Source organism: Phalacrocorax aristotelis, chromosome 15 (genome assembly GCF_949628215.1).
Source record: "Phalacrocorax aristotelis chromosome 15, bGulAri2.1, whole genome shotgun sequence".
Taxonomy (NCBI): domain Eukaryota; kingdom Metazoa; phylum Chordata; class Aves; order Suliformes; family Phalacrocoracidae; genus Phalacrocorax; species Phalacrocorax aristotelis.
In genome coordinates this window covers 1,234,392-1,252,901 of record NC_134290.1, presented here as the reverse complement: position 1 = coordinate 1,252,901, position 18,510 = coordinate 1,234,392, and the positions used below count along the sequence as shown (strand labels likewise).

General features: G+C 47.3%; 2 protein-coding genes across 11 annotated transcripts in view; both read left to right on the top strand.

Annotated features, from left to right (window-relative positions):
• Positions 1–4,057, top strand: part of DEPDC5 (DEP domain containing 5, GATOR1 subcomplex subunit) — a 47,274-nt gene extending 43,217 nt beyond the window's left edge. For all 7 annotated transcript variants that reach the window (XM_075110078.1, XM_075110076.1, XM_075110073.1 and 4 more), the window contains 4 exons: positions 36–207; positions 1,275–1,335; positions 2,320–2,402; positions 3,255–4,057. In XM_075110078.1, the coding sequence (XP_074966179.1) occupies positions 36–207; positions 1,275–1,335; positions 2,320–2,402; positions 3,255–3,550 (612 nt within the window). In that variant the 3' untranslated portion in view covers positions 3,551–4,057. The remainder of the gene's footprint in view (positions 1–35; positions 208–1,274; positions 1,336–2,319; positions 2,403–3,254) is intronic.
• Positions 4,058–4,261: 204 nt separating this feature from the next.
• ANHX (anomalous homeobox) lies at positions 4,262–18,047 on the top strand. 4 transcript variants are annotated; one of them, XM_075110082.1, is made up of 10 exons: positions 4,262–4,414; positions 6,286–6,559; positions 7,198–7,322; positions 7,541–7,664; positions 8,908–9,094; positions 9,572–9,704; positions 9,976–10,277; positions 11,010–11,157; positions 14,603–14,690; positions 16,598–18,047. In XM_075110082.1, exons 1-10 carry the CDS (start codon positions 4,401–4,403, stop codon positions 16,688–16,690), a joined length of 1,488 nt encoding a protein of 495 aa, XP_074966183.1. In that variant the 5' UTR covers positions 4,262–4,400; the 3' UTR covers positions 16,691–18,047. The 4 variants fall into 4 exon arrangements, with proteins under 4 accessions (XP_074966183.1, XP_074966186.1, XP_074966185.1 ...); XM_075110083.1 differs by lacking the exon at positions 4,262–4,414 and adding an exon at positions 4,953–5,003; XM_075110085.1 differs by lacking the exon at positions 11,010–11,157.
• Positions 18,048–18,510: the final 463 nt, after the last annotated feature.

Genomic DNA, 18,510 nt, shown 5'->3' with positions numbered 1-18,510 from the left:
ATGTCGTGTGATTCATTGTTTGAATCTTTTCTCAGGTTCAGGGTTGGCATCGGAAAGCCACGTCCTGTGGTTTCTTGCTCGTTCCAGTCTTGGAAGGCCCATTTGCGTTGCCCAGTTACTTATACGGAGATCCACTTCGAGCTCAGTTGTTCATCCCACTCAACGTTAGCTGCTTGTTGAAGGAAGGTAGTGAGCATTTGTTTGACGGTAAGAAATGTTCTTTGTTTTACCCCCTGGTATACTTTTCTGCAAGCAGGTCCCTTCTGGCATGCAGCTGACACAAAGAACCTCATTTAGCAGACCTGCACTGGTTGAAGGGCCTGTTTTTACGTTTCAGCAGCCACCCTCAGGAAGGTGGTGCTCGGGGGAAGCTGTGCTGGCAGGCGAATCAGCATCCAACACTGCATGAAGTTCGCAGCAGGAAGTACCAAGGACAGGAAAAGTTGTCTTGCTGGTGGTCTTTGTTACCATAATGTTGCTCAGCCTTATAGAGCCTATATCAAGTAGTTACTGTCTGATGTGACATTATACTGTAAGAGTCTGTTTTGCTGGTAGACCCTGCCCAGAGCTGCTCTGCATTTGTTTGTTCTCCCCCTCAGTGAGATTAGGCTTGCATGACTGCCATCCTCTTTTTTTGTTGCCATGGTTACATTCACAGTAAGAGTGTCTGCACATGACATTAAGAGCTAGAAACTGCAATCTCCTTTTCTGCAATCGCCCTTTTGAGAGATGCTGTTGTGGTAAGTCTCAGGTGGAAGCTCAAAGGTCAGAGATCTCTGTCCCCATGCAAAGAGAGGCAAAATTGCATTGAGAGAAAGGCTCTGTTTCAAAATAGTAAAGATGATCGTTTCCTTTATTTTCATTAACCCTTGACCCAGTGTCTAGGTATAAATGTGAAACAATTGGTGACAAATCCGTATGCTGTGAGGTCACTGCAGCTCCACTGACTTCGAACTAAGTCTTTTCAGAGCATTCTGTGGTGATACACAGCAGCCTGCTCTCCTTCCTTGCCCCCCACATCCCACTTTGTTCCTCTCCTTCATCTCGAGAGACACAAAAGCTAAATTCAGGGACGAATCTGCCACCGGAGTGTACAAGAAGACATATCTCTAATGACATGGCATTCAAGGGACAGCTGACAGGAAAAAGTGTGACAAAAAGAAATGGCTAGAAAAAACAAAGTGCACAGAGGTCTTCTGAGGAAAACGGTAGTCTTAAAAAGAAGGAAATAAAGTGGCTTTACTAGGTAATTGTTGCCTTTTTGTTTGTTTCAGGCTTTGAACCAGAAACATACTGGGACCGCATGCATCTCCTCCAGGAAGCAATAGCGTACAGGTACGTACGGAGCAGAACAACGGAAAGGTTCGTATCTCCCTGGATAACGCAGGATGAAGACCTGTGCAGAACAGTCACTCCTGCATCGCGGGGGTTCTGTGCCTTCTGCCTCTCTGAAGTCTGCTGGCAGATGGTTAGGCTAAAACGTGACTAGAATGCCTGGAGGTAGTTCTGTGGGTGCAGGGGGCAGGTAGATAGTGTTTCAGCCTGTCACTCATTGGCAAGCCATACTCTCCTCCTAGAGAGGGCATTGGCTTTGGAAGGTGCCCTGTTATTCTAAGTTAGAAGCAGATAGACTGTAAATAGATTTCTTTCTGAGAAGGGACAGTTGTTTCCTTCATGTGTACTTAACACAGTCTTGAACTGGATGACAACGGATGATTGACAATAGGCAGGAGACTGGGATAGAGAGGCTGCCTTTTGTAATGGACTTTAGCTCGGAAATAAGCTTTCATTAGCTTAGGAAGCAGAAGAGGAACAAGTATTCTCCAAACAGCAAAGAACTGTCAGGTGAGCTGCTTGAAGTTCTGTGTGGAATATTGCCCAGCATGAAAAAAATGGTGTTACAGCTTGAAACATACCCAAGGAATGTCTGTCCTGACTATCGCTCTTCCCTCTTCCGTGTGCAGCTGCCCCATTTTGTCAGAGACTACTGAGTGCCCTCCCAAAGTGAGCTACTGGTGCTGTTGTTTCCAGTGTGAGTTAGGACGGAGATCGGCATGGGGTTACACGCTTTCACACCGTGCCTAGCAGGGGCGGAGAATGTTTGGAGAAGCTCAGCTCTCTTCACCCCTGTTCCCCTTGCCTTCTGGACAAAAGAAGAGGGAGCCTTTGTGATGGAAGTTTTTCCCTGGTGCCCCTGCCTTGGGCTGAAGGAATCCTAGTTAGAGTGGCTTTTATGTTTTGGTTTCATTTTTTTGCTTGGGTGGTTTTTTGTTTGTGGGGTTTTTTTTATTATTATCCCCTTGGTTTTTGTTTCTCCAGATTTGGATTTGTGCAAGATAAATACTCGGCCTCTGCGTTCAACTTCCCAGCTGAGAACAAGCCCCAGTATATCCACGTCACAGGTGAGCGATATTTGGCAGGCATCAGGGCAAGGCGGAGGCTATTATAAGCAAAAGAACCATTTTACATGCAGTTTGTGTTTTGTGTAAGTGATGTTGGTCCTCATTATGTCCCTAGCCAGATGACAAGTACCTGTATCAGCCAACACAAGCCAGAAAACTGGAAAGGCAGTAGGAAAAGCACAAAGTGTTGCTGTTAATCAATGTCATTGGTTTGAAATCTTGCTTTATAGTGTCTCTGAAACTTTTCTTTCCAGGAGATGGAAAAATAAAAAGAAGTAAGGCAGAGCTTATTCCAAGTGCAGTGTAAATAAATGTGTATCTAGAAGGAGGGAAAGGTGTTGGGACAAGTCAGTGCTCACGCTTAAGGTCAGTTCTCTACCCATACACACTGTGGGAGATAAAGCATTGAGGATCCGCTTGCTCTCATTCTTCATAAATGTTGGTGATCTGTCAAGACCTCTAAGCCACACGCACAGCATATTACAGTAAAATAACGTAGTTTGTTATGGGGGGTTGCTGAGACATGAAGACAATGATGGGAAGAGAGCTTTTGGAAAATCACAGAAGAGAATGGAAATTGATGTAAAATTAGAAAGATGGATCAGAGCCTACAGCTTTGCTTCATTCCCTTCTACCAAGAGAAAGGCAAGACTAAGTGTGCTCTTTCCCAGTGCTGTTATTTGCAGGAAATAGCATGTAAAGGCGAAGGAGGAAAAGTGTATCCCATTTTATCTTGCTAAAAGGCAATTAAATGAAACTCAGTCCAGTTTCCTTTTCAGAATTTAATGAGTCAGCTGCCAGTTGTAGGGACTCAGGTCTGCCCAAGACTAAAGTCCTGTCTGTTTCCTCCAGGGACGGTGTTTTTGCAGCTACCATATTCCAAGCGGAAATTTTCTTGTGGGCAGCAGCGGCGCCGGCGCAACTCCACTAGCTCCACCAACCAGAACATGTTTTGTGAAGAGCGTGTTGGCTACAACTGGGCCTACAACACCATGCTGACGAAAACATGGCGGTCCAGTGCCACTGGGGATGAGAAGTTTGCTGATCGGTTGCTGAAAGACTTTACAGACTTTTGCTGGAACAAAGATAGCCGGCTTGTTTTGTTCTGGACTGATTGTCTAGACAAGATGCATGCGAGTGCTCCATGAAATAGGATTGTATCTCTTAAGGAGACAGCTTGAAGCTTTACCTTGTGGCAAGGAAGTAGAGGAGAAGGATGACTAGAAAAGGGCCTCTCGGTTGGATTCATCTTGAGGCTCCAAGAGGACCTGATCAGTGTTGCTGTTGATATTCAACAGAAGTTGATTAAGCCCTTGGAAGAAGAATCTGAGCTCTTGGCTTGCCAATACCTATCACCTGACCTCAGCTTGGTTTCAAGTAGCCACAGCCCTTGATTGCCAAAACTTCAGCCAGAGCAGAGGTAAAGGAGGGAGCGCGCAAATGGCTTTCAAGGGTGGTCAGATTCAGCAGAGTGTGATGGTAGCAGCTTACCATCGTTGAAAGTGATTGGTGCTGTTTGCATCTGATGTGCCTGCCAGCAGCCTGCGTATTTCCCTTTTGAGGTGTACCTGGTTGTGTGAATATGTAAGATAAAATGTGAGACCTTTATTAAATTTCATACATGTAAATAAGTAAAAATGCAAAAACCCAAGTGACATGATGTTTTGTTGTACTTCTGTTTTGCTGTCTGGAGTTACAGGGAGTAAGGGAGAATAATTGCCAAAGAAAATACCGCTGCTTATGTCCAGCATGATAATGAAATGCTCAAAGTTCAGTGGTGAGGCTGCGTCCTTTAAGCGTCCAGGACTTTCTGCCTCCAGCTCTGGAGCTAGAACAGTGTCAGGCAGCAGGAGCAAGAAGCCGGTTACTGTCCTGCAAGGCCAGCTTCCAAGCCTAAGGAGAAATCAAAGGCAACTGAACAGAAGGTGCTGCTCATTGGAGGAACATGGAAGATTATGGGCAGATTTTTAGCGTATGCCTGCATGAAGCAAAACCAAGATGACTGCGCTCAAGTATGTGGTCTTTGTGCAGAGAAAGCTGGCGTACAGCGCAGGGACTTCGCACGAGGGAGGTTATTTAAGGGTGGGTTCAGGGCCTGCACCCAGTAGCACTGTGCGTGGAGGGGCTTTTGACTCTAGCTGCGAGATCGTTACTGTTACCTGTTCTTGCTAAACTGAAGGCAGCAGAGGGCTGACAGTGACATTCAGACCTATTTCAAGGAAAATAATAGCTGCTTCAGTTCTATCCCCTAACCTGAGTCCGGAGGGCTCATCTGTTATTAAACAGTGCCCACCTCGAACAGGTGAGCTGCATGCCTGCTCATTCACAATTCACGTGCACGTCTGATCCCTGTTAACGTCTTAGAAAGTACTCTTTAGTATGAAAGCACCTTGCTGCCGTCTAGCCTGCCCAACTTCACGCTGAAGGTAGCCGTGCCCGCAGCAACTGCTTTGTCAAAGCAACTTGCGGGGGGCGGAGTGCAGGGGCAGCCCTGCGACCCCCGGCCTGGGCAAGGACCGGGGCCGGCAGCGCTCCGCGCCTGCACCCGGGGGCCGCTCCTGGCGCTGCAAAGCCCTGTCCAGCCTGAGCCCGGGGGCGAGGGTGAGGTTGGGCCGAGCAGGGGGCCGTGCGGGGCAGGGCCGGGGCACTGCGGGGCAGAGAGGGAGGCCGAGCGGGGGCCGTGCGGGTCAGGGCCGCGGCACTGCGGGGCAGAGAGGGAGGCCGAGTGGGGGCCGTGCGGGTCAGGGCCGCGGCACTGCGGGGCAGAGAGGGAGACCGTGTGGGGCAGGGCCGGGGCCGAGCGGAGGGCCGTGCGGGGCAGGGCCGGGGCACTGCGGGGCAGAGAGGGAGGCCGAGCGGGGGCCGTGCGGGTCAGCGCCGGGGCCGTGCGGGACAGGGCCGGGGCACTGCAGGGCAGAGAGGGAGGCCGAGCGGGGGCCGTGCGGGGCAGAGGCGGGGCCGTGCGGGGCAGGGCCGGGGCCGGCTCCGCGCAGCGCCCGCCTGGGCGCGGGGTCCCGCGGGACGCGCAGCCCCCGGCGGCCTTGCCCTGAGCCCCGCTCCGGGGCCTCGCAGGTACTGAAGAGCCGGGCGCGGGTTGCCCCGCGGGGACCTGCCGGGCGCAGGGAATGGCGACGGCCCCCGCAACCCGGCAACGCGGGCGAAAACCAGCCCCGACGATCATTTGAGTTACGTGGTGCGGTGACTGCTGCCTGCCCCTGGCCTGCCCCACGCCATGCCGGGGAAAAAACGCCATCATTTCACCCAAATGTCTCTGTAAGGAGTGGGTGTAAAGCTTCACATCGTGGTTTGGATGTGGGGGTACCTGTTCTGGTAGAGGAGGTGGTGGTGGAGTCACCATCCCTGGACTTGTTCAAAAACCGTGTAGACGTGGCACTTGGGGACATGGTTTAGGAGGTCTGGGAGCATTGGGTTGGTGGTTGGACTTGATGATCTTAAGAAGTCTTTTCCAGCCTTTATGATCTGGATGGGGGTGGAGGGCCTGGGGGCACACATGTGTGCGTGGGGTGCTGCACCTCCAGAGGCCCCAGCTGCACACACAGACCAAAGCAGGGGGGATGGGGACCAGCCCGGTGCGCAGTTCCCCACGGCAGCCCTCCTGCCTCGGCCTCCTCCTTCAGCCTGCCAAGTTTTGGGGCAAGTTTAATGCTCTTCTGAGCTCTGTTTTCTCAACTACAAACCTGGTGTGGCTTTAGCCTTTCAGGGCTGCTTTAGGTCTAGTTTTATTTTAAACGTTTTCAGGTCCTCAGGCTGCTTTTAACAGGACAGTGAATTTCTTTCCTTTTAAAAAAAAAAACGCATACCATAGGAGCTAAAAATAGGAGATAATAGCTTTTATCTAACCACAACTTTCTGTACTGCATAGCAAAGGCTTCCAACAGAACATAAGGATGAAGCGGTTCATGGCCATGTTAAACAGGAATAAAACCAAGGATCCCCCACCCACCAAGCTGCTGGATCTAGCAGGAGAACTTTGCCAGGACCTCCGGAACTCGTTTCCTAGCCTGGAGAAGCTGGTTGGGGCCATGATGGGATGCAAACACAAGATGTATTTTCTCACTAACATCCACGTTGTCCGAGCTTGTGTCTTCGTTCATATCCATAACGGGCAGCATGACACAGCCTGCAGACTCCTGGAGGTAGGGACATGTTCTTTGTTTCTTCAGGGAGACGAAAGCAGTATTAGAAAAACAGTAGTTAGAGCTGCTAGCGGAGAGGTACCCAAACTGCAGCATGTGGAGCATTTCCAGCTGGCATGCAGTGGCAGAAGGTGATCTGTGCACGGTGGTTGACCTGAAACACAGGATAAAGCCTCTGTTATAGGCAGTTACTATTAACCAGTCAAGGGGTAGAAGGTAATCGGTTGATTATGAGGTTGTAGTTTATGAAAGCAGGATTTTTGTTCTCTGGTGTGGTGGTTCTTGGAGTTTTTCACAAACTTAGGGCTCAGGATGTAAAAGCCTTGGGGAGGCCAAGTTTAGAGGGCTTGCCAGGATAGGAGGATATGAGGAAAGCTGGATGGCACTGCTCAAGGTGAGGGATTTTGGCCTCTAGATCTCAAAATGTAGTCCTGCTCGCTAGGGGAAAAGAAGGAATTAGGCAACTCCCTGTGTACGTTAGAGAAGCTGTAGCGAGCCCTGTACCTGGATAATGCTACCAGCTTTGTCAAACCAGTAGGAATCTCTGAGTAAGTTTCTAGTTGTTGAGGGTTTCCTCCTTTATAGGAAGCCTGACTGACCACCTGGAAAGGGTTTGCTTACACACTCTTTTGTTTTAGTATTGCAAGGCAGAAGAGAAGGAGGAGCTGGTGCAACTTTGGCATGAGATTCACTACCGGAGGGTTATGGAGAAACACCACACGGATTTTCTGACACCGCTGCAGAAATTCCGTTGCCGGAAGAGGTACCGCAGCATGGGAGAACCGATGGTTTTTTTCTGTGCTGTAGTTAGCAGATGCAGGGGGTAGAGACACAGCAGCTGGTTTTGCAACTCAGGATGGCTTCTTCTTGGAACTAGGTTTTTCTTGGTGTTTTGACCACTTGTGGCAATGTGAGAAATTTCCCATGACTGTGAATGACTGTTTTTGGGTCTTTTTAAATCTCGTTCTCTCCCATGTACAGGAATCCTCCACCTATTTCCCTTTGTCCTGAAGGTCTGAAGAATCGAAACTATTCAGATGAAGTACGCCAGCAACTGCACAGGTTTGCTGCAGAGGTGACAATAAATCCAAACAAGAAACAGCGGGTAGGGCTATGCTACTTCCAATCAAGTCTCCTTGTCACAGAAAAGCAGAACTCTGCCATGAGGTGTCTATAACTGGTTTTATTCTAAATCCTTGTTTTCAGAAGCGCCACTGGGGCTGGGATTCCCGGTATTTGATCTTTCCCTAAAGGTTTCCTTAAAAAAATCATCAAGCTCATGCTAAGTAATTTCACTTGTTTTGGAGTAAAAGATCAGGGGAAATAAGCTCCTCACTGGGTTTTTAACAGTTCTAATTTTGTAGTGATTGAGCATAGGCAGCGAAACAACCATCACTCAGAAGAGCTATATTGCAGTGATAAATAGTCCTGACTTGACTGAATTATAGCCTGTATAAAATTACACTTTGCTTACCAGAATATGTTTCGTACTGACTTATCACATTAAATGCACAGAATTTGAAAACACGATAGGCTGTGTTATGTATGCACCTTCTTTGGACAGGGACCAATCTGTAATGAAAGCAACATGTGAATTAATTCAGTAATCCTGTTGATTACTACCTTGCAAGGCAAAGGCTTCAGACTCTGAAGTCTGCCTCTGTGGTGTTCAGTTTTTCCACCACCCTTCTCGTATGAAGCAGGGTGGCCTGGTGAATAGTTCTGCAATGTGCAGGTGGTTTATTGCTTACCCTTTTCACAGAGCAGCAACAGCTTCCAAATTTTCATTTTAAAAACCACTCCGAATTGGGAGCATAATGAAGTAGCATAATTAAGCCCTAAAAGGTCAGGATATGATGATCACTTATGCCTTAATTTCCCAATATGTTCTTCAGTTTAATACAGCAGAAGTTTTTCTGTGAATGTGATACAGATGTTTATACCACTCACAGTTTGTGAAAACTATTTAATGTTGTAAATGCATTAGTGTTGATCCTGTTAGTGTCATGTTAGTGATGTGAAACTGTCATTCTGTGGGAAGAGCATGCTTTGGTGAGGTTTTACATTTAAATATAGCAATATGAAATAGCAGTATATGGTTTCCTTTAGCAAACAAGTATATAGTTTCCTTTAGCACAGTGGAGTGTGTGTTTTCCAGCAACTCTTGAGTTTATAAATTGGTTGCCTCAATGGGATCCGCATAGACTTATTGGAGACGTAGTGAACAAACGTCTCTGGGTTTGAAAGATCTTTTGCTGGGCTGCTTTTGGAACTGAAGGGAAAAGCCTTGTTATTTGGATGTGGTTTATTCTTTTTCCCTTGATCTCTCCCTACACCTGGGTTTGCAGGAGGGATTGGCTCGCGACATGAACCTGCAGCCAACTCAGGTGTATAATTGGTTTGCAAATTACCGACGACGCCAAAAATCCTGCCTCCCTCGTTCGGAAAAGTTCAACAACTCATGTCCTGATTGGGCTTTGACTTACCGCACAACGGAGCAGCAGGATAAAGGATCCTACGCTCCACAAACTGCAGGTTTGTCTGTTCCTAATGGGCTTAGGATGTGGTCCAGAAAGTTGAAAAACAATTTTAAATTCCCTCGGGAAGGGAAGGTTATTCCTTCTCCAGAACAGTATCTATATGCTGATGGATCAAGTGGACATTGGAGGGCTCTACTTCAGTGGAGTGCCTCACTGCTTGGCCAGAGGCTCCATAGAAGGAGCAAGCATTGATTAGGCCAGTGCAGGAACAGGTGAAAAGAGGTGCCTGTTGCAGAAGGGGCACCAAATGGAAGCAAATACGTGGGAGGCAGCACGTGTTTGCTCTCAGATTCTGGGATCAGGGCAGTACTCCAGTAAAACCCAGTCCTTCCATGCCCTTTCGCAGAACCTTGACCAAACTTCGGTCACGGGGAATAAGAGGGTCTTGCTGCGTTTGGCAGATTAGGCTTGTTTCATTGCTTTTTGGAGTAACTGTTAGTGTTCCTTCACCTGCCTGGTCTGCACCTTTCAGATGGATCTTATGTAGGCGTCGGCTCTGAGCAAATGGAGATAACCTTCATGTCCTGTGACCCCGGGTGGGAGCAGTCAGCTGCAGATCTGGATAAGCCTCCTGAAGGAACTTATTTAAAGATGCTGGAATCCAGGTGATGTATGCAAAAGTCTTTACAGTAACATTTCAGAGACAAAGCAACATTTAAACCTGTTCATGGAACTGACTTTCATGCCAGTTCCCAGGGGCATTGCTTAGGAGTGGTGACTCCGTAGATGGGAATGGTCCATGCCCAGCATCAGGCAGGCAGAGCACCTAGCAGTTATCTCCCAGCTGTCAGGGCAGGATTCAAAGGTTTAGCTGGGGGGGTCTCCCCTCTTTGCAAAGCAATATGGCTGACTGGTTTATTTTCCTCATCATTACAGCTTTATGCAGAGCAATGAGCTTTATGAAGCAAGGACAAGCAAGGCTTCATGGACCACTCACAACACTGAACAACCTGTAGCTTTTTGCACGGAGCCTATGCTGGAACCAGGAACCTGCTTTAACTCTGCTGTCCTGCAGCCCAGAGAAGTAGCAAGCAGTACTGATGCCAGCCCCCAGCTGGATAACTTTGTCCTCTGCTCTTGCGGATCCCTCACCTTCCCAGATGAACAGCTGGCCATGTGGTACGTCCCTTCCAGTACCAGAGGAGTCTCTGGCTCCATGTGGACCCCAGGTGTAGAAGGTTAGTAAAACTGCACCCAGATCATTGACCTTAAGAGTTTTCAAGCTTCTCCTCCCTTTGTTGTAAACACTCTTGCTCACTTACGTGGCTTTCTGATGTCATGACAACCGGGAGTAGGGCTTATCTTGACCTCTGGAGTTCTGCTCTCATAGTAGCTCAATGAGAAAACCTGTTGATTTAAGGTGTTCAAGCAGACATTCTTACCTACTCTTTTGCTTAAACTGTAACTCCTTCCATAAGGTAGTACTTTTCCAGCAAAGTGGATTCCTCTTAGCATTTCCATTGGAAAAATATCTTCAGGTATTGTCTGCTCACGTTGTCAGTTTGCAGATTTTCTGGGTTTTTAAATGCTTGTCATTCTTAAGAGATTGCCTGAACAGAGGCTGGGAACTTTTTAGCTGTGACACAGTGCTCATTTTAGGCAATATATTCTCACTTTCCTTTCTCCTTCCTGCTATTTTTTCTCTCTCCCTCTGTGTTTCTTTCCTGTCCAGTCTTGTTCACCAGTCCCACCATCTCTTTTCTTCTCCCTGTTCTTCAGAAAAGCCTTGATAGCATACATCAGCAATGTCCCCCTGCTTTTGCTGTAGGTCTACAGAACAGAAAATGCTGTGACTGCCATTCACCCAGCCTCTGGTGAATGTGGACCAAGGAGGGGAGGAGTTGCTGGGTCAGAGGTGGGGGGGTCACGTTATCTGTAATTGTCTTTAATACAAGCATTTATTTCGGCAGGTATCAGAGCTCCCTTGAGCAGAGTCCCTCAAGGTGGCTGTATTGAGGCCAGTTCAGGAAGAATCATTCAGCAGTCAGATTTAGAGGTTGAAAGCTTCATCCTTAGAGAAGGACAGCTAGGAACCCTGGAATCTATTCTTCCCCACAGGTAAAGGGAGTGGAAAGCACAGGGCTTCTTCAAGGCAGGAGTAACAATGATGTTGTGGGTCTAGCCTTGTCCTGATCCCCCAGTTGAAGAGGATTTCAGAAAGAGTGTAGTGATGCATCTCATTCCAGGGGCCTGGCTCTCTTTATGTCCATCATATTTTGCAGATATTTATATCTGTGCACTGGAAATGGGGAATGCTGTATAAATGTCTGTGTGTTGTACTGTGGTGGCACAAAGGAGATTTGGGACCAGGCTCATCAGAAAAGATACAAACCCTTCTCTTTAAAGCAGCATGTTTAGCTTCTGAGCTATTTGCCTGTTTTTATTTTTAGCAGAAAGTTATAACCTATACCGATCTCAGTGAGGGCTGATTCTGTGGGCTGGGTTAGTAGGGCTCGTATTTAATCCTCAAATAGTTTTTGTAGCTTCATAACCTCATGACAAGATTATTCCATAGTGCAAGCTTTCCAAATTGGAAGACAGAAAGACAGGCACTGTTCTGTCTTTCTGTTTTCCACCTGTATCAAATGTTTCAGACTGCAGGTTTACTCTGGGACTTGAGATATATTCACAGAATACAAAGCAACAAAAATCCATGCCATCTTCCATGTGTTATACAACTTCCTTAACATTACATAAATATAAACACCGCAAAACAGAAATTATGAGGTTCCTTTAATTTACTGATCTGCAAGATGGAACAGGAGCAGTAGCCCTGTTTCATAACCCTTCTGCTTGACACTGTCCAGCATTTGTGCTAGCATGACACTGCCAGTAGTATGTCAAAGACGTAGGTAGAAGCAGTTTTATTTCCACTTTATAGATGAGGAAGCAGAGGCACGGGGAGGCTTTGTGGCTTGTCAGGTAACAAGGGGAGGCAGTGATTCACTGGAGATAAAGATCAGTGGGGTTTTGCCTCCCAAATCCCTGCTAAAAACATTTATGCCTTTTACCCCTATTTCCCAGTTGGCTTGGTGCTCGCAGTTGTTCACATTTGTGTCAGACTCCCCGCTATGAATTGCTGGGGAGAACCCAGGTCTGGGAATTGTAAACCCACCTCAGCCTGTGTTTTAGGATTCACAGCCTTAAACAGTGGCTTAAGATCATGAAAGATCAGTGAGGCTTGCTGGCAATATTTTGGCTGGATTTAAAATTGCATGTTCTGACTCTAGAGTGAGCTCATGTTTATTTTTAAAATATGTTCTGCCAGTAGAAGAAATCTACGGTGAATGTCTCCTTGTTGGGTATGTCAGTTGTGCCGGGAATCCACACACCCTTTATCGTATTCCTGGCAGGGGCATGACTTGCTGCTTTGTTGACACCTTCTGGTGAGGATATAGTTATTTGAACTCCATTCATAAACCCCTGCTTAGTGGCCTGGTCCAGCTCCCCCCAAAACCTTAAACTCCCCAAAATGCCTTGAATGCTGTGGAACAGCGATCTCTTTAGAAATGAGCGATGCTTAGGCTGCAGTTTCATCTTGGTATTTTTGCAGTTTCTCTCCAGGGAGCCAGGAGACCTCACATGGGTAGTCTTGGGTAAGATCACTGCTCAGTGAATGGCAATGAATGAGGATCACCTTTGTTATCAGGCAGAGCCCTCTAACAGAGTTACTGGATTAGACAGAAGTATTTTGTTACCAGAGTCATCTTTAGCAATAATATTGCAATGAGCATCACTCATCTGGGGACTCATGCATGAGTCAACAGCTTAAACTGTGATGTATTGCTATCCTGGAAGGACAGGACACTGAAGTTATCCCTGCCTTACACATGCAAGTAAAGCACAGAGAAGGAAATTATTTATCCAAGGTCACCCACCTGGAGTGGCTTAGTGTTACACCCTCAGTACCTTGCCAGCACCTGTGGCTCCTTGCTTCCTAAGTGCGCAGGGGCAGAGCTACAAGTCAGCCAAAGGACCTTTAGTCTGCTTGTCTCATTTCTAAAGGTGCTTACCTGGAAAGGACTTGGCCTGAAAGCTTATTAGAACAATTCCAGTTCATTTCTTTCACGGGCTTTTTACCGTCGGTCCTATGCACTTGGGCTGTATCCAAACCTCTTTTGATCTACAGGGCTGTGAGGTGGGAGTGTGAGGGGGAACCAGGCTGGGAGCTGACTGTCTCCATATGCTCCTGCTGCCTGGCAGGAGAGTTTGATCCAGCTAGTGAACTGCTGTGGGACACCAAACAGATGCTTGCCTTTACAGATAGTGGTGTTGTATCCTCTTCACTCCCTGAGTTGGGACCGGTGGGATGTAGCCCAGATAATGGTTCATGCAGAATATAACTCTCTCGTGCCTCACATGTCAAACAGAAAAGCACACTGAACTCTGTGAAGCAAGACAGACTGCATTTATGAGCCAGCATATTGATTTAGAAAACATCACTGCTGAGATGTTCATTGCAGCTTACTGCTTCTGCCTGCATTTCTGGGATTCCAGCTCAGAGCATTAGGAGTCCTCCTGCTGGTAGGCTCTCCCCTCTGGATAACCCAGCACCCTGACACTGGCAGGCAGCAAGGTCAAAACACACAAAAGGAGGCTACTTCTTAGCATGCTGCATAATTAAATTACATAATTTGTTGCTAAGGGCATTGTGCATGTCGATGTAAGTGGGCTATGAAAAAGGATGAGACAAATTCTTGCGGGGACAGGGGGTTGAATCTATTTGTTGTTAGTGCATGTAATTGCCTGGATGCAGCTTCCAGCAGGAGCCCCAAGCCTGACTGCTGGAACCCAGGGGCATACCAAGGAAGAGCACCTTGACACTTGCCCTATTTCTTCTACTTTTTTCCTATGCTCTATTAGTTGGCACCTTTGATCTGGGCCTGGATGGCCATTTGCTCCCTGGGCTATTCCTGGCAGTTGTATGGGTGGTGGTGTTGGGGTCGGGATGCTTTGGCGTTGGTGAGGAAGGGAGAGAACATCCCATCATCAAGTACCTAATGTCTCCTACCTGACCCAGTGCCTGTGTGCTGTGACCTCTTTTGAGAGGTTGCCAGAGGCCCCGAGGGAGGTGTGGATGAGGAAGCCAGACTGGCGGCCTTGAAAAGCTATTGTAGATTCATAGCCAATGTTGTGGCTACGTCTAAACCCACATGTGTATGTATTTTGACTCTTAAGATCTGTTTTTCTAAAACATCTTCCAGGAAAGAGACATTTTGGTAGACATCTTGTTTATGGAGAGTGTTCTGGCACATAAGGAGAGTTGCAGATGGCAATGTCATTCCTGTATACTCCTGGTCAGGCTAGTCCTCCCAGTGCAGAATCTGTATTTTCAGGCCATAACAATTTGGAGAAACAGGGCAGGTTTGTAGACAACTTAACAGAACTCTGTTGAGTGCATAGTCTTGCCACCAGCTCCTCTTGTCCTGTGCAAAACGCTACAGTAAGTGGTGAGTAGAGCATAAATACAAATGTATTTGTATGCCATCATATTCTCTTCCAGCTCCTGTCAGACTGTGTTTGGCAAGCCTCAGTGCCTACCTGTTTCTGCACCCTGCATGGACGAAAGCCAAGCCCCGGGACAAAGCCAGGTAAGAGAACACACCTAATGTTCAGAGAAAGGAGCTTAGCCCTATAGGCACTACTCAGCTGTAGCTCTCACACAGGAGACATGAAATCTCACATTGTATTCAGTATGAAACATGTTTGATCTAAGCATACCTTTTGGAATTCAGTTCAGAGCAAGCTGGGCACTCCCTGGGTGTAGCATCCAGCAAATGCTAGAAGGAGAGGTGTCTTTGTTGTTTCTTCCACTTGGGTTGCTTATCAGACCCTGATTTTACTAAATGTGTCATTGAAATGATGGCCAAAGCAACCTGTGCAGACCCAAAGCGTTACTTAAATTTTGAGTAATGGAGGACTCACCTAGCACTGTGGAAAGAAGATGACAGGAAGATGGCTGCTGGAGGGTCCTCCCCTCTAAGGCCTTCTGCAGGATTTGACTCTGCTCTCTCAGGCTTCTTAAAATCTTTCATGTAATTTTCATTTCCAAGTCTGTGTTATTGCTGAGGAAAAGAGAATCTTGCACTGTTCTGAGGTGGCTGATAGCAGTGTACAGAGCAGTGCTATTACAGGAAACGATAAAAGAAGTTACTTCCATGATCAGATGCAGTCTGCATGCCTTCTTACGGTGATTTTAAGGCAGTAGAGATTAGAAGTTAGAAATCTGCTGCTTTCAAGGGGATGGGAGCACATCTGCGAATTAAATGTTACTTAAAAATAGGACCCAAGAAAGCCCTACCTAAACTGTACCTTGAGCTATTTTTTGTCTTTACGTGCGTTGATCTACTGATCAGTTAGCATCCATTTCTGCTTCTCTTGCAATGTAAGCTGCTGAAGAAAACCTCTTTAAAAGAGATTTTGAAAAGCATGAGACCATATCTGCTGGCCTCATTATAGGAAGCGTCTGCAGCTCTGAGGGCAGTAACAGAACCTCTTTTGAGCCTTTGAAAGCATCAATATAAAGATCCATATCTTGGAAAGTGGCCTTTTTACCAACCATAATGTGAGCCAGATGAGTAGGAAAGCTTTGGGCATTAATAATGAATGAGCCTTTTCTAAGATCTCCAGAGCATGCAGTCTCTGTAGCTAGTTTTCATCTTGCTGTTTTGCCTTCTTGCACTGATTTTGCAATGGTATAGAAACATGACACTCAGTGCAATGTGGGCTGGGGAGCAAGATACCGTGTGATGCCTGCAGATGTCAAAAGGGGTCATCTTCAAATCTTCGTAACAATTACTTGGTTCAGGAATTCAGAAAAGCAATTTTTGCATGTTTTAATGTGTGCTGTAGGAAAAGGAAGAGCTTGAATGGGTAAATGATTTTACAGCATTCTACAGACTTCCTGGGTACTCTCTGGATCAACTTGTCCTGGGCTTGTTGCAGGAATATGCACGTTTGGTTCCTGTGTCTGAACCACAGGGGTGCAGATGTACGCTTCCTTTTGACCACATGTGGCTTTTAATTTGCTTTTCCTAGGTCATGCATCCCATGAGAGCCAAAATGAGAGTAGAACATAACCAGCAAACAAAAAAGTTAATTCATTTTGGAGACATTTCTTTCCCTCCCTGAACAGAGCTCCCTTGTTCAGGTGATCACTCAATTTTTTCATCCTTGTCTTACCCTCTCTCATTTACTTGCTTTTATAGGAGCCAATGCCTTGGGCAAAGGGAAGGGAATTGCTCTTCTCTAAGAGTTGAATTGTGCACTGATGGTATCTGTCATTTTTACACCCACGTCCTGTACACATGGAATACTCTACCCGAACTTAGAGGGGAACAAGGCCTCTGTCACTTCATGCACACAGCCCTCACCACTGAAATCCCCTCCCAGCACAAGATTTTGTGCTACTGTACATCTGCCCAAAGAAGCTCTTCCACCGTGAGCAGTGGCGTCATTATGTGGTGAAGCTTTGATTCCTCCTCCCTGTGTCTTTCAGGTCCTGGAAGATCCAGCTGGTGACCCATTAGCCAACGACACGTTCTGGGCAGCGTGGCTGCTCTTTGAATTCTCAGCTGGGGGACGAATGTGACCTGCCTGCAGGAATGCTTGATGTGGTCTGCAGTTCCCCAGGAAACACCCCATCCTTTCCTGGCTGATTTTTCTTTTTTTTTCTTTTAAAATGAATGAGGGGTTTGACATGGAGATGAATAGAGAGAGGGAGGTAGAACAATGAAGGCTTTTTCTAATAGTTACAAAGTTTGTTTTAGTTACAGTTCTATTAAGAATTTCGCAAAGGATAAAAGAGACCAAAGGTGCATTGTGGATTGTAGGTTTTTACTGGAGCAGTCTAAAGCTGTCCTGTAGATGCTAAAAATATCAAGTCAGTAGTTCTGTAGCAGTTATGTATTTCTACCCATAGCACTGGTCAGATCTGAGTCCTTCATTACATCATGAAGGTAAAGGAAGGTCCTGTTCTCAAAAAGAGTAAATTTAGTTACATTGCCTAGCAGTGGATAGTGGATAACTTTTTCTCAGGCCTGAAAAATAAGGTCTCAGCTAAGTGCTGGTAAAATACTGCTATTTCTCATCTGCATTTTTGTTGCACTCCTGGGTGTAACTTCCAGAGGGTTCCATACTTGTGTCACAGATGACACAGACTGGAGCATAGCAGAATTTTCAGTGCTAAAGTCAATGTTCTTGCAGGATTGGGGGGGGGGCATACCAGTATGCCAGTATTTAATACTACCTGCAGCTCAGATTGCCCGGGGAAGAAGGATGACTGGAGGAGGTGGGAACCGCTGAACCCTCTTGATCCATTTTCAGTCCCCAGATCTGGGTGGTCTGAAACCGCCACAGCAATTGTGTCACCCTTCAGGTGCCCTGCGGCGGTCTGACAGCAGGCAGTGGCCGGCAAGCACATCCTATTCCAACAGGGGCTCTGCAAAGCTGAGTTGTGCACGCTCCGTTTCCTGCACACCGTACTAAGTGTGGGGCTAACACTGTATTTGGCTGAAGGCTGCTTGTTCTACGGGGGTAAGCTGTTGCACTGCAGCTCTCCTGGGGAGCATGTCCAACCCTGTTCCTTTTGCCTGGTGCTTTTACTTACCTAACCAAGCCCCAAGCCTGCCTGTCGCACTCCTTCATCTCAGGCTGCTCACTGACCAGGAGCTCTGTTTCCTTTCTTCCTCTTGGAGACTGAAAAGCAGAATTGTGTATGAGTGTGTTAGGGCATGAGCAGCAAAGCAGACCCTTGATGCAGGTTTATAACTAATGCTGCAAGTCATTGGGCAGTCTTTTGGGTATTTTCCCCTAAGTATTACAGCTATTTTTAAAATCTGTAATGCAAAAGGGATAATCCTTGCCAAACTCCAGCCCCGAGATACACAAAGTGTGCATGCCTGCAGTACCTTTTGTAATAAAGTTGGCAAATAAAGGTTATGACAGACTCTTTCTCCAGGGTTCATTTTTCAAGGTAAGGGTGTGACGCGATTACTCACACACGGTATTTAATTATATATTAAAACCTGAGCACCAGCTGCCCTGGGTGCACTTGAGGCCCTGATACTTCGTTTTGGTGGATCTCACGTGGAAGGCCATTTTCTTGCTGGAGGTTTTGTGTTTACAACAGCAGCGCTTAGAAGGTTAGGCACACGCTTGCGTTTACTTCCTTCAACAGCGGGACCTTGGGTGAATCCGGGGTGGCGCGCAGAGAGATGACCGGTGCCAGGCGACCGCGGCCCTACCGCGACCCCGCGAGGGAGGCGCTCGCCCGGCGCTAACCGCCCCTCTCCGCGGCGGCAAACGCGGCCCCGCGCCGCTCCCGCCGCCCGCCTGCTCCCTTCCTATTGGTCCACAAGGCCGCTAGCAACAGCGATAAATATATCCTGCCGCTCCCGATTGGCTGCCGCT